This window comes from Pezoporus wallicus, unplaced genomic scaffold, assembly GCF_028554395.1.
Source record: "Pezoporus wallicus isolate ANWC-B61680 ecotype Strahan unplaced genomic scaffold, APGP_CSIRO_Pwel_v1 contig_749, whole genome shotgun sequence".
In the NCBI taxonomy this organism is placed as follows: Eukaryota; Metazoa; Chordata; class Aves; order Psittaciformes; family Psittacidae; genus Pezoporus; species Pezoporus wallicus.
The window spans coordinates 4,861,759-4,875,900 of NW_026641327.1; the positions used below are offsets into that span (position 1 = coordinate 4,861,759).

Sequence of the window (14,142 nt, forward strand, 5' to 3'; positions counted from 1 at the left end):
TGTATTTTGATTTACCCTATGCTTTATAGTTTTAAAGATGAAGCTTTTAGATTATTAATGTACAGAAAATTTTATGTACATATTAATGTACAAAAAAGCATTGGTTCTGACGTTTTAAAGACTGAAAACTGAACAGTTTGGGTTTTTCTGAGGTGGATGATGACTCTTAAATGACTGCACTTTAGTTTTTATCATTATTTTCTATGTAATCTATCCTATGCTATCAAATTTCTGGCACGTCAGTCAAAAGCAATTTGTTTAGAAAGCAAGTAAGTATTTCAGGTCCTAAACAGCATAACAATTGAGAAATAAGTAAGGACAGTTGTGTATTCCTTTTTCTGCTCTTCTCTGTGTAGAATGGGTTATCTCTTAGGGCTTCCACAAATGGAGCCTGCCTTGCTCTTTCCCTCAGCTGTGAGACTGCAGTGTTGGAACAGGGTGGGAAGGACTGGTACACACTGCTTTTCACACTCCAGCATGATCTTGCTTCAAGGTCTAAGACTAATTCAGTTTGAAGAGACTTGTGGAGGTATCACCTGCACTCCTTAATTCAAAGCAGGGGTAGCTCTGAATTTCATGCAGGTTATGCAGTGTCATGTCAGTTAAGGTTTAATTATTTCCATGGATGAAGGTTTCACAGCCTCATAGAGCATCTTGTTTCTGTGCTTGATTACCCTCATGGACATCTAATAAAAATTTCCATTTTTCTATCTTTTATTCACTTGCCTCTTGTCCTTTCTTTGTTCACTTCCAAGGAAAGTGTGGCTCTGCCTTTACTGTAACCTGCTACTAGGTGGCTGAAGTTAGTTATAAATTTGTCCCCTATACTTTTCTTCTTAAAAGGGAATAAATCCATCTGTTTCTCCTCCTATATTATGCCTGGAGAAGTCATTTTAGCAATTGCAGGTAAGTACCAGACAGAAGGTATCTTGCATCCAATTTACCTGAATTTTTATTATGAATTACTAAAGGAAAGGTTTGTAGAGAATTTAGCCTATTTTGTCATGCTATTTTCCAATTTGGATGTAAACACCTGTTGTGGTTTAAACCCAGCCAGACAACTCATTCACTCACTCCCCCCCTTCTTGCCCTCCCCCTACTCCCAGAGGAATGGAGAGGAGAATTGAAAAGAATGCAACTCCCACAGGTTGAGATAACAGTCCAGTAACTAAGGTATAACACAAATCACTACTGCTACCATCAATAATAATAATGATAACGGAAATAACAAGGGAAGAGAATACAACACCTCAGCACCAGCCGACCAATAACTCTCCCCACCCTACCAAGCAACGACCCATACATCGTTCAACTGTTCAACCCTGCAGTGAACTAGCCCTTTTGGGTAACTCCCAGTTACATCCTGGGCATTACATGCTATGGTATGGAATACCTCTTTGGTCAGTTTGGGTCAGGTGTCCTGTCTCTGCTTCCTCCCGGCTTCCCCTCCTCCCTGGCAGACCATGAGGCTCAGAAAGTCCTTGATCAGACTAAAGCATCAGTGTTATCTGCTCTGTTCCCAGGCCGAAAGTCAAAACACAGCGCTGCACCAGCTACTAAGAAGGAGAAAAATGACTGCTACTGCTGAACCCAGGACAACACCTCACTGACAAACCAGCATAGATTTTTATACCACTCCTTCAATTCTGTGAACCATAGCATAGGAGAGGAACCTAGAAACAGAAGTGCTTGTATACAGTCTTGACGTGTGCTTATTTTTCATTACAGACCAAATGTCATCAGTACTGGCCTGATCCACCAGATGTAATGGAATACGGCAGCTTTCGTGTCAGATGCCATTCTGAAGATTGTACGATTGCTTATGTTGTTAGAGAAATGGTGATTACAAACGTTGAGGTAAATACCTGTTATCTTTAATTACTCCCAAGGAAGCTGAATGAATACATATATAGATAGGTAGATATAGACCCTGTATCTGTGCATGAACACCTCTGAATGAGAATGTACATGTGTGTATGTACATATACACACATTTTTATAAAAGAAATATGATTTTATTATATGAATCAACATTCATATAATTCATATAATCATCAACAGGATGATTATTTCTTTAGAGCTTCTTTGAAAATATGCTTTTTGAAGTTCTATAATACATTAATACATTATTACAATACCAGTACAGCATAAGCTTTGTAAAGAAGTGCAGTGCTTTTCTGTAATCAGTTTTGCAGTCACTGACTCTTCACAAGTATTCTGATTTTCAATGAGGGATTTATTCAAACTGTGTTCTTTTAAGGATGAAATTTGGGTCACTTGGTTAATGACACATGCAGCTAGAATAGCTAACAAAGAAGTGAAGCATAATAATGTTGTTTTGAGAGAAGATGCCGAATGTCACCAGCTCCTTTTCATTGTCTTCAGTCAGATTTTTAAAAAGAAAAAAAAAACCTTATATACCTCAATTGAAATGTGCTCAATTTATGTAAGGTACTTTTTCCATAGCTGTTAATAGTTTATGCTAATGGAAGGGTTATAAAGCAAAGAGAACATGAAATAGTTCTTGCATATCAGGTTGTGTTGTAAAATCGTATGTTCAGATCACACCTAGACTTCCCACAACCTGTGTATATGAGATTAGGGTTGGTTTTGTTCATAAGTTGTCCTACATTTCTTACACATTTCCCTTTTCATCTCTTCTCCTGAATTCTGTGGCCACAAGTATTTTCTAAGAAGGTTAAGGGTTTGTGCTATCATAAGATACATGCATAAGAAGTCACTGTGTACTGACCAAATACTAATTTACAGTTCCAGTGCTATTCAATCTTTTAAACTTCTGTATGTTTAAGTAAGTAGATTTTACTGTTACTAGAGTTGCTGGTAGTAAGATAAAGGAAATAGCAGTTTTAAAATGTGACATTTAATTGGTGTTCTTACAGCCAGATGACCAATCCTTTAGTCTCATAAATTTTCTATAGAGTCACTTCACAGTGCATCCATATTTTCTTTAACATGATTAAAATTTCCTTTGAAGTCATGAACATCACATGTTTAGAGGTGCATGTACTTAAAAAGTTTTTCAGTTAAGACTGTTTACATTTCCTAGATATAAGAAACGATCCAGTCAGGAAGCAGCATGACTTTTGCTTCTGTTTTTCAGCCAATTAACCTGCAAGTGATAAACTTGAATGTCAGCACAGAAGAAATTAACCTCATTAAAGCAGTACTGCAGTCTGTAGACCAACTTTTAGTCCCTGTTACTTAAATTAGCTGATTGCCAGTTAACTTGGGTAGCTAAGGCTTCATGTAAATACTCGTTTACTCTTTTCAAATACTTGTTCTTTTTCTTCATTAGTATTTATCAAACCATTACATAATTTTGAGTAAATTCACCAGTGACCATATTCAATATGGGTTTGGGTTTTTTTTTCACTTCAGGTGTGTCTATTAGCATGTGATAAGTCAAAATTCTAATGAGAGTAGGGCAGTCAACTTTATTTTTTTATTTCTTTTAATACAAGTTAATTATTTTTGTGATAAAATATTTGTGAGAATATAGTGTGCCTTTGTAGACATGTTAACAGGTGTGAAAGTTACAGGGGTCTTCAGCTGTCTAAGTTGTCTCATGATAGCTCTCAGCTAGAACATTGTTTCTACAGCAAAGGCGTATGCTTGCATGGATTTCATCTAGGTTAGCCAAAAGCATGGTAAAGCGAATCCCTGGTGGATGTGAGCGTATTGCAGTAAGGGCAGAGTTGTTTTGAGGGGGTCTTTTATTTTGGTTTATTTTTTCACTATAGGCAAGCTTATTTGTACACAAATAAAGTGGCTACACTCAACACTGACCTGTCCACACAGTAAAAATATGACCCTAATAATTGATAGCTCTGTGTGCATTTGGCATTTCAGATGGAAATAAAAACCTTTGTACCTTGTTAAAACATACTGAAAGGACTCACTGAAACACTGAAGTATCTCCTAGTTTTACATGTTGTTTGAGCTGCTTTCTTAAAGCTGGCAATATGTGTTCTTCTGGAGGCATCTTGTGTTTGAGTAGACTTTGTATAGCTTTAAATGTACTGTCTCTCACAGACAGAGTTGTTGTATTCTTTAAAGAATACATTAAAAGTCATCTGAATTCAAGCCAGGTTTTATTATTCCCTGAACTAATGTGAGCATCATTGGACTGGTCTTTTTGAATAAAAGTAGCTTTTAATGATAAGATGGATAAGCTTTCAAACTCACAAGAGAATTGATTTCTGTTGAAAAGGCATAATAGTGAAAGAGTTTCCTGCAAATTAAGTTGCACAGATTTCACATCTGCGTTTAGGGGAAAATAACTTGAAAGAGAAGTGTATGAAACGATGCCTTTTGTTCAGGTATGTTCTGAAGACTTGAGGAACTAAAAACTTCCTAGGATTTTTCTGACACAGTGCTTCTCTGCCTGTGATTGAACATTCGCCAGTGTGTGAAATATTTGTAACTGTTCTAAGCCTCATGAAATGAAATAAGGATTAATTTCTTACTTTTTATTTTCAAGACAAAAATTTAAGTCTATCCTGTAACAAAATGAAAGGAAAGCAAATAAAGCACTAATTTGAGGATTTTTTGAGGCTAGGTAGTTGATTTTTTTTACCTCTCAGAAAGCTTCAGAACACTTTGGGAACGAGAACAAGCAGACCAAAGGCAATAAATTCTGTAGTGTGATTGCAGAAATTCACCACACAATGCACTATTTTGTAAGACAAGATAAATATTTCTTTTCAACCACTGAAAAAATAGCATGGTAAGCATGAAGAAAACTTCCATTCAGTTTGCTTTAAGATAGTTACCTCACAACATACCATTGCTTGTTAAATCTCACCAGTTGCATCCAGTTATGTTATGAAAAAAAAACAAACTTTTTTTTCTGTTTTCTCTTGTTTAAGCAAGGATTTTTTATTATTTCTGTTAAGTGTGACTGGAACACATCCATGGAACTTAGCAAGGCTGTGGAGATGATACATGCTGGAGTGTATTACTCGCATAACTTTGAAGAACTGTAATTTTGCAAGGGTTGGTTGGGGGGGCGGGTTGGTTATTGCTTTATTTTGAATTCTACCACATCTAATGTTTGTTACCACACCTTGTTGGTTGCTTCCAAAGTGCCCTGTTATTCTCCCACCTGATTAGTTTTATTAACTAAACTAAATCATTCAAAGAAATGAAAAAGAAAAAAAACCCAAACCAATATGTTTAAAAATTGATTGAATTTCAGTCTTTAAAGACAAGTTATACCATTGCTATGATGAATGAGTGAACGACATGAAAGAGCACTTACACATTATAAAAAACCCAGGTCAATGTATTTAAGGCAATTCCTTATCATAATGCAGACTGTTTAGTATGATGGTGCAGACAGTGACAATGCAAAAGTGGGATTTGTGGAGATAAGCTGCTTTTTCATTTAAAAGTTGTCACTTTCCATGGACGCCACAGTGGTGGAGGTGATGGTTTGAAGAAAAAGAAAATAAATTCCTGCAGCAATTCAAATAAATTGAAGATTACACATATTCGTTTTGCTAAGGAATGATATTGCTGTTTGCTTAAGGGAGGACATAAAATTGCAAGATTCAGTCAGAATGACTGGTATCTTTCTGTTTATGAATGACCAACATGTAGGCCTTCTAGTGACTATGTTAAATTGTTATTAGATGAAACAAAGACAGCAATGAGTATACAGCCAGTAGCACTTGGTGCTATATGGAGCTAAAAATAGAATCTCTGATATTTTTACACATCTTAATTGTTTGGGCTGAAGATTTCCATGCCATTTGTCTTCCTTGCCAGATACATGTCGTACAACTGTTTGTGGGGGGAAATGTTAAGTTTGCTTATGTTAGATTCTTAGATTCATCTCTGAAACTTTTGCTTCTGCACATTAAACAAGACCTTATTTTTTTTATTTCCAAAGAAATCTATAGAAATATGATCATATCGTAAATGTCTTGAATAAACCTGTCACACTGCAGAGGCATTTCAGAGGCTTTTCTGAAAATGGTCTGCACTAAATGTGTTCTGTTCTGTCAGATACTTGAGGTAGAAGAATACAAATTGATTTTGAATAGGAAAGAGCTGAAGAACAAAAGTAGATTAAAAGTGTTATGGAAAGAGCACACAGGAGCATAGTGGGGTGGGAACAGTGGTCCAACAAAAATCCAAATGCTACTGCCAGATTATCCTGCTCTTCAGAAACTAGGCTTTAGCCCTGGTCACTGAATCTGCTTTCAAGGTATATATTTGAAGTTCACTAGCAAAGAGCATACCTTTTCCTGCTTAGAAGATAACAGGACCATTTCAAGGTTAATGTAGTTCATGGTGAAATTTCTTTTATGGTAGATTATTATAACCTAGACCAAAAAGGACATTAAATAAAAAGGTGAAATGCAAAATCAATGGCTTGGATTTTAAGAAAAGTCAAAATTAAGGTTGACCTTTCAAGCTTAAATTTCCTTCTTTCTATATGAGTATTATCATTCTAAGCTCTGTGTGTCTTTTTTTGTTTAAAGAGCACTCAATTCTTTTATTAATCAGGGAGAATCATTTTAGGAGAATGAAACATGGAAGCCTGCCTTTTGATTTAATTATAATAAGCAGGGCTGCAAACTACAGAAAGATGAAGAATTGATATTTTTGTGGTTGAAGGTCTTGATAATGAGATTGTTTTGCAAGTGTTACAGCACCCATTTGAAGCATTACCACTGACAGCACCATATTTTGTCAGGAGTTGCAATCGCAGTGACAGGCATAGTAAAGGTCATGTATCTTTACGCTGTGTTTCTGAGCAAAATCTAGGATGTTAGCTTAACCACAGTGAAGTTGCTTTTTGCAGTACGATGTCCTGAATTTGCACAGGAAAGGTAGGTACAAGTACATTTTATTTTTGGCAGTTACCTTTGCTGCAACAGCAGTAACCATTATCAGGACACTAACAAACACCTTGGGGCATGTCTAAGCTTGGGACATGTCTAAGACTTCTGTAGATGCTTGCCAAGTGAATATGGTTCAGTGCTGTGAAGCAGCTAAATGGTGGTCAAATGGCTGATGATAAACTGGGCAAATGACAATCTAGAAGTATCATTGGAGTCTGTACATTGTTTGGACTCATTTTTTTTAAATCCACCATTGTTAGGCTGATTTGTGAAAACACCAAATACCTAAATTCAATTGCAATCAGTCCATGTGCATTCAAAAAACATTAAATATTTTTTGAACAAGGTATATAATGTCAAGTTAGGCAAAAACAGCAACTGGGACATGAGCAGCTCTTGTAAGTCTAAACTTCCAGAAAGTGAGACAGCAGGAAAGGACTTAATAGAGCCAGATTTTATAAAGATAAATTCTACATGTATCAGTCATTATGATGTTGCAATAATAACTTATTTAAAACCTCAGTAAAAAAAAATAATGTAGAAAGGATTTAAGCTGACTTGCAGATGATAATGGTTTGGACAGCAACTGGAGTATAATGAGAAGCTACCTTTTCCACTACTAGCTTTGTACAAAGAAGCAGGATCTGGGAGAAAAAAGGTGTTTAAAAGTAAGTATTCGTAGTAGGACATATACAGTGAAGCTAGCTATGGGACCAGTAACTGTAATTCTAGCACTTTTTTTTAATATATGAGTGCTAGATTTCAGTAAGTGTGGTGGTCTTTTAATGCAATTTATTTCCATGTACGGTGTTATTTGACTGACATTTTTCTGAATTTAAAGGCTGACTTTTATTATGAGTGTAAAGACCACTAAAAATAGCTTTAAAAAAATCTGGACTTCTAATACTTAAAGGTATTAGAATTTGAAGAGCTAGTTCTAACGTATATGAATAAAGCTGCCATTTACGATAGGCTTAGCTTTCTAATTAAAAAAAAATAAGTATTTTAAAATATTTGTGCATTTTGAAAAGTGAGTGATGGAAGGGTCAAGTTTTAACAATTGGAATCATCTCAGAAGAGCTCAACCAAATGAATCAAAACTCATCAAAGCGCTACAGATAAAACACAGGCAACTGGGAAATTATGCTGAAGCTTGAGGCATACCTGAAATAATCAACAAACAGCTATGGTAGTGTTTAGGGGTGAGTAGGGCATTTGACAGATAATGATCTCACCAAAAGGAGCAGCTCTGAGGATCAAGTGCGTGCTCTGACACGTATTCTCACTCCGAGTAAGTCTTATGTAATATGCTTGTGGCACTTAATGTCTATGAACTATTTTTTAAAAATGCAACTTGCTATATTTGAGTCTGAATTACTGACAAGTAAAAATTAAGTTGACTCCATTCTCTTTTCTGAGCTTGTAAAATGTAAAATGGCTTTTGATGCTACAGATCACTGTTGGTGGTTCTTACGTGTGCCACTGGCATTTATCCATGATGCATGTCTTGAAGTTCTTGATGCACATGAAAGGTCACTGGATGCTCACTCTTGGATAATTTTAGAATGACTCAAGTCTTTGTTTCACCTGAATGCTGTAATTCAAATGTCTTTGATTTAAGAGAATCACTTTAAACTGCTGCATGTAATTGCTGCATTATCTCATTTCCCTTTGAAGATCTCCTGATTAAGCAGGCGCAGGTTTCCAAAAGACAACTTTTTAATGACGTTTTCTTGTTGTGTTTTTGGTATTTGTTTTTGATCTGTAGCATTTCAGAAAAATTTACAGTGTAATCATTTGATCAAGCTCTCAGCTACATAATGACAGCAAAGCTGACTAGAAAAAGGACATGCTTTTTCTTGCAGAGATCCTGGTCATTGTGAGGTCTTTTGGAGAATAGTTTGAAATGCAATTTGTATGACAGCAAGCTTGGTCATTAACGGTAGATTATATTATCCACTTGGGCCTATGCTAGACCTTTTAATAGTGATTGCTCAGATACTGCCTTTAGGAAGCTAAGTATGAGCTGCGTTGTTTATCTTCACATCCCTGCAGGTAATTGTAAATTTCTGCAATTGCAATTACTTTGACTGGGATGAATGAATTTCCTAGAACACTGCTTGGTACACAGGCAGTAGTTTATCCTGTCTTCTGTATCTTACTAGCCTGCTCCCTGGGAGTGGAATAATTTCCTCAAGTGGAAGAGGAAAGCAAGCAGTTGAAGGCATTTGAAATAGGTCATATATTTCAGTAGTTTTGCACTTAAAAGGAAGAAAATACTTCTTAAAGTCACAAGCATCATGAAAACATTCTTGTGTGGAACACTAGGGAGAGGACAGTTTTTATAGACTAATACAGTGATAAAGGAGTTTTTATTTCAGTAGGGTGTCAAACGGTGTCTAGCAATGGACATCAGTAAATGCCAGCCAGCAGCTTAACTGTTGCTAAATGTGTGGAATCAATAAAGGAGCCTGAAGACTTGTCTCAGTTTGTGAAGAGCGAGATCATTGTTGCACGATGCAGCAGAGCTCAGGAGTGTCTTAGGTTTTTTCCTTCCCACCTAATCATTGGTTATATCTGTAACATAGCAGTTGAGCGCAATCTGAATGCAAAGATGATTGAGTGATTTCATAATCAAAGTTAAAAAAAAAAAACTAAACTGAAAGAACTTCTGTAAAGCTACTTTTTGAGGTATAATTGAATGAAAAAAGAGCTCTTCCTCCAACAGAATCTTTTAACTGATTTTATTGCTTCCACACATAAGTATCCTGTTGTGGGTCGTACTGAAGTCAATCATATATGTACAATGAACACGTATGTATGAGCTATATATATTGGTGTTGAACAGAAAAAGTATTTAGCAAATGTTGCAGGCAACTTTATAACTGAACCTGTAAGTACACAAAGATACATATTTAGAATGAATTATGTAGTCCCAAGACCCTGTTATTTTGATACAGTTCTTAGTAGTTCTCTAGTGTTTTCAGCTATTTCTTCCAACCTGTTAGATTATATAGTATTATTATGCTTACACCTTGTAGCATTTTACCTGGGGTGAATTCAAGGTATAATAAGTCAGCAGTCAATAAATTCAAAAAATTACAGTCTGTTTAGATCACAGAAGTTAAACTTGATACCTCATTTGTTTAGAAAATGTTATGCCTTTTGCGTGCTTTCTAAGAATTGCATGTTCATACTTTACTTTGAGTTTTAAAATGACAAATATTTTCTACATCATATGTGTCTTATAGCATCTGCAGAACATGCCTACTGTGAAAAGTATGACTTGTATCTAGTAAACATAATTAGAGGAGTCATAACACTGAACACTTTTTGAAAACCTTACTTTTTTTAGACAGAACAACACCACACAGTCACCCATCTCCAGTATGTTGCTTGGCCTGATCATGGTGTTCCTGATGACTCAATGGACTTCTTGGAGTTTGTGACCTGTATGAGGCCAAAGAGAGTAAAGAATGAGCCTGTCCTTGTTCACTGCAGGTACTTGTGCTTTAAAATTCTGATTATAGGTTTGCTTCAGCCTTGGAATAAGCATTTGCTTTGAAAAGTTTGTCTGCAAGGCAGGAGATTCTTTTAATAAGATCAAAATGTTAAACTGTGTAATACCAGCGTTCACTGTTGAAGACGGAGACACTGGTGTTGTATCTAAAGGACAAGTTTCTTTTCACTCCCTTTTTACTGCAGTCTTTGCGTGAAATGCCTTAGTCACGTAACTGTCACAGAGCTGGTAGTTTGCAGTGTCAGTTGTTCTTCATTTTTATCCTCTGCCACTGTTGTAACTTCCTTTTGAATGGTACTGCAAAGGGTTTTTTTCAGCTGTTCAAGTGCCTGTCAAAAAGCAGTCAGTTAGATTACATTTTTTAGTCAAAAATACCACCAAACAAGTGCATTTAGATTTGTAAGCAGTTATAATTGTTAAAAATCCATTTTCTTTAGGTGAGGTTTTAGTTTTATTTATATAAAAATTCTTTTTAATAACTGGCAGAAAATATACTGAACTTGCTTTAAAGATAAGCTTCACACTCTGTTCTAGTATTGAGGTCTTCCTGTAATTTCTAAGGCTCTTTGGCATCCTAGTATTAAGACCGTGATATGAATCTGGTGCATTGCAAAAAACTAATTTATAGACTGTTTTTCTGTTACATTTCACAGCGCTGGAATCGGGCGCACTGGTGTATTGGTCACTATGGAGACAGCCATGTGCTTAATTGAAAGGAACCAACCTGTTTATCCCCTGGATATTGTACGAAAAATGCGAGACCAGCGAGCTATGATGGTGCAAACATCAGTAAGTGATAGAGAGGAAGCCTTATTTTCTGTACATATGTGCTGCATTTGCTGAGCTGTGAGAAAACAGAATATCAAGGAGCTGCAGGTTAACATCTTGCTCTATCCTGGGTTCTCTACCACGTTCCCATTCCTGCATTCCACCTAGCCCCACTGCTCACACTTGATATTCAGCTTAAGGCTTCTGGGAAAGGCCATTGGGTGTTATTCAGATGTAATAGAAGGATTGTTCAGTTATGATAGCCTTCCCTGAAGCATGTTCAGCTGCCCTGTGGGTATTGTGTGTGTGCTTCAATTCTAAGATGATACACACAGCCAGAATCATATTGTGAGTTAGTATCAGACAGGGCATGCTCAATGAGTAAGAATGGACTCATCAGAGCTATTAACTGGTCAGTTCAGTGGCTGCTGTTTAATCATGTGAAGTCTGTAGTTTCTCAAAGATCTGCAATCTTATCATCAGGAGCACCAAAACAAAAGCTTTGACCAAAATAATAAAGCTAAAACAAAATTTACGTAACAGTATGGCCTTTCATTAAAAAAATAAAAAAAAAAAGAAAAACTAACCATTTTGTTCCATTAAAGAGAAATTAAGAGATACTAAACAATACAGAAAGCAGTGCTATAGGACGTACATGGTAGAACTAGTTATCAGCTGAGTAAGCAGTAAGAATACATGCAACAGATAAGAGCAAAGAAAACAAGTAGTCTGAGTCAGAGGAAGAAATGCTGAAGTGCTCATTCTTATTTGTTCAGTAACTTCATCACAGAAGTATTGAACAGAGAGCTAAATATCATACTTTGCTCATTCAGTCAGTAAAAAAAATGCAAATCATAACAATAAAGAGAAAAGTCAAGGTAATTAAGAAATAAAGACAAAGGAAGAGAGTGATTTTTGAAAGTGGGAGTAATTGACTGAAGGGTTGAAAGAAAAGGTATGAAAATCGAGATGCAGAAAATTCATTTCCATCCCGCAGTTTTCCTGAGGTTTTCTGTACTTAAGAGCAAATGTATTGCAGGTTACAGAGAAGAGTAACATTTCTAGCTACTGGTATTTAAATGCAGTGTAAGGTCCTTGATGGTCCAAGTACTTTTAGCCCTGTCCTTTGGGAGATATTGGGGGAATGTTTCCAGATGCCTCCAGAGAGCTGAGGGGAGCTGCCATACAAGGGAGATCATTGTGAAGATAGAAAAAGGGATTTAGAAAATGTAAAGCTTTGCTTCTTTGAATATATGACACGGAGTTTTGGGGGAAGGTGTTCATTTTGGGGTTTTGACAATAGTGAAAAGTAATTTCGGAGAAAAGGTAGAGGAATCATCTTGTGTTCTTGGGATTCTGTTACTCATAGAATCATAGAATAGTTAGGGTTAGAAAGGACCTTAAGATCATCTAGTTCCAACCCCCCTGCCATGGGCAGGGACACCTCACACTAAACCATGTCACGCAAGGCTCTGTCCAACCTGACCTTGAACACCGCCAGGGATGGAGCATTCACAGCTTCCCTGGGCAACCCATTCCAGTGCCTCACCACCCTTACAGTAAAGAACTTCCTCCTTATATCCAATATAAACTTCCCATGTTTAAGTTTTAACCCATTACCCCTTGTCCTATCACTACAGTCATAAACATTTATTCAGGCTAGGTGGATTTTTAGTCCTATTGCTAATGCCTTCTTGTATCACTTTTCAGAAGGAGGCTTACAGGCTAATTGGCTTTAGCAAACAGGTCCATCAACAGAAATAGTCTTTGCAATAGTATAATTCAGAAAAAAAATACTAATCTAGTTTATGAAGACTTTATAAGAATGAAATGAGCTCAGAATTTTCTGTGCTGGAAGAATTAATGTGGTTGCTATTCTTCAAAATTATGCATTCCAAAGTCTTTGATCCCATTCTGTTACAAACAGTGATTAAATTAAAATAAAGTGACTCCATCTTCTGCAATAATGTAGGTGGTTTAAAAAAAAAAAACCACAAAATTTGTAGCAAGGCAGTTGGACCTGTATATCCTATATGGTAACTTTAAATACATTTTTAGTCATGTAACTTAAATGTGCCCAGTAATATGTAACTGCAGGATTGTCAAGGTTAGAATATACTTGTAATAATCAGATAGCTACCAAATAAATGGATGAGATGTATAAAGAACAATAAAGAGATGTAGAAAGAATCTCATAAATTTGTATAGCTTTTACAACTAAATCCTATTTCCTGAAATTTAAGCATGTGTTCTTTTAAATTTGAGGGTTATGTTTTCCCTTGGCATGAGACTTTTAGTGCTTGTCCTTCAACGAATGTTACTTTTGTTTGTGGAGAACACAGCTGGGAGAGTTGGATTTTCTCCTTCCATCTTTGCGTCTCCTCTCCTGTCCTTGTCGAAGAGAAAAGGAAGCAGTGGGACTGTTAGCTCTACCCAGTACTACTGTATAAGCAGGAGTTGAATCATCCATAAATGTTTGTTATTTTTCTTTCTTACACAGAGTCAATACAAATTTGTTTGTGAAGCTATTCTTCGTGTTTACAAAGAAGGATTGGTTCGACCACTGGATTCCAGTTAGCACAGCACTGAAGGATGAATTTTTTTTTTTTCCTAAAAACACTGTTCTTTGAGTAAAGCAAGGGCTTGTTTCTGAAAGCAACTAGAATGGACTTGGGAAGCCCATGAAAAGACAGATGAGCACATTTGAACTGTGGCACTTTAAATTTCTCAAGAAGATTGCTAAATCATGTACAGAAGATTGCTAAATCATGTACAGCATAATGAAGTCATGTAGATAAACATATGACAGCAATTGTGTGTAATATGCTTTGTTCACATAGACAACCATAAACAATCATGGGAACCTTAATACGTATCTTTTACTGCCTTAAAACACCGTTCACTTTGAAAGTTAAAAAGGTCCTTGTGTTTCCTTTGAAATAGCAAAAAAGAAAACTCACAGTATTGAAATGATTCAGCTAA

The 14,142-nt window shown here is 36.2% G+C and overlaps 1 protein-coding gene across 6 annotated transcripts in view; it reads left to right on the top strand.

The window, feature by feature from the left end:
- PTPN3 (protein tyrosine phosphatase non-receptor type 3) overlaps positions 1-13,915 on the top strand; it is a 152,826-nt gene extending 138,911 nt beyond the window's left edge. For all 6 annotated transcript variants that reach the window (XM_057423071.1, XM_057423070.1, XM_057423072.1 and 3 more), the window contains 4 exons: positions 1,729-1,857; positions 10,228-10,373; positions 11,046-11,181; positions 13,661-13,915. In XM_057423071.1, the coding sequence (XP_057279054.1) occupies positions 1,729-1,857; positions 10,228-10,373; positions 11,046-11,181; positions 13,661-13,738 (489 nt within the window). In that variant the 3' untranslated portion in view covers positions 13,739-13,915. The remainder of the gene's footprint in view (positions 1-1,728; positions 1,858-10,227; positions 10,374-11,045; positions 11,182-13,660) is intronic.
- Positions 13,916-14,142: the final 227 nt, after the last annotated feature.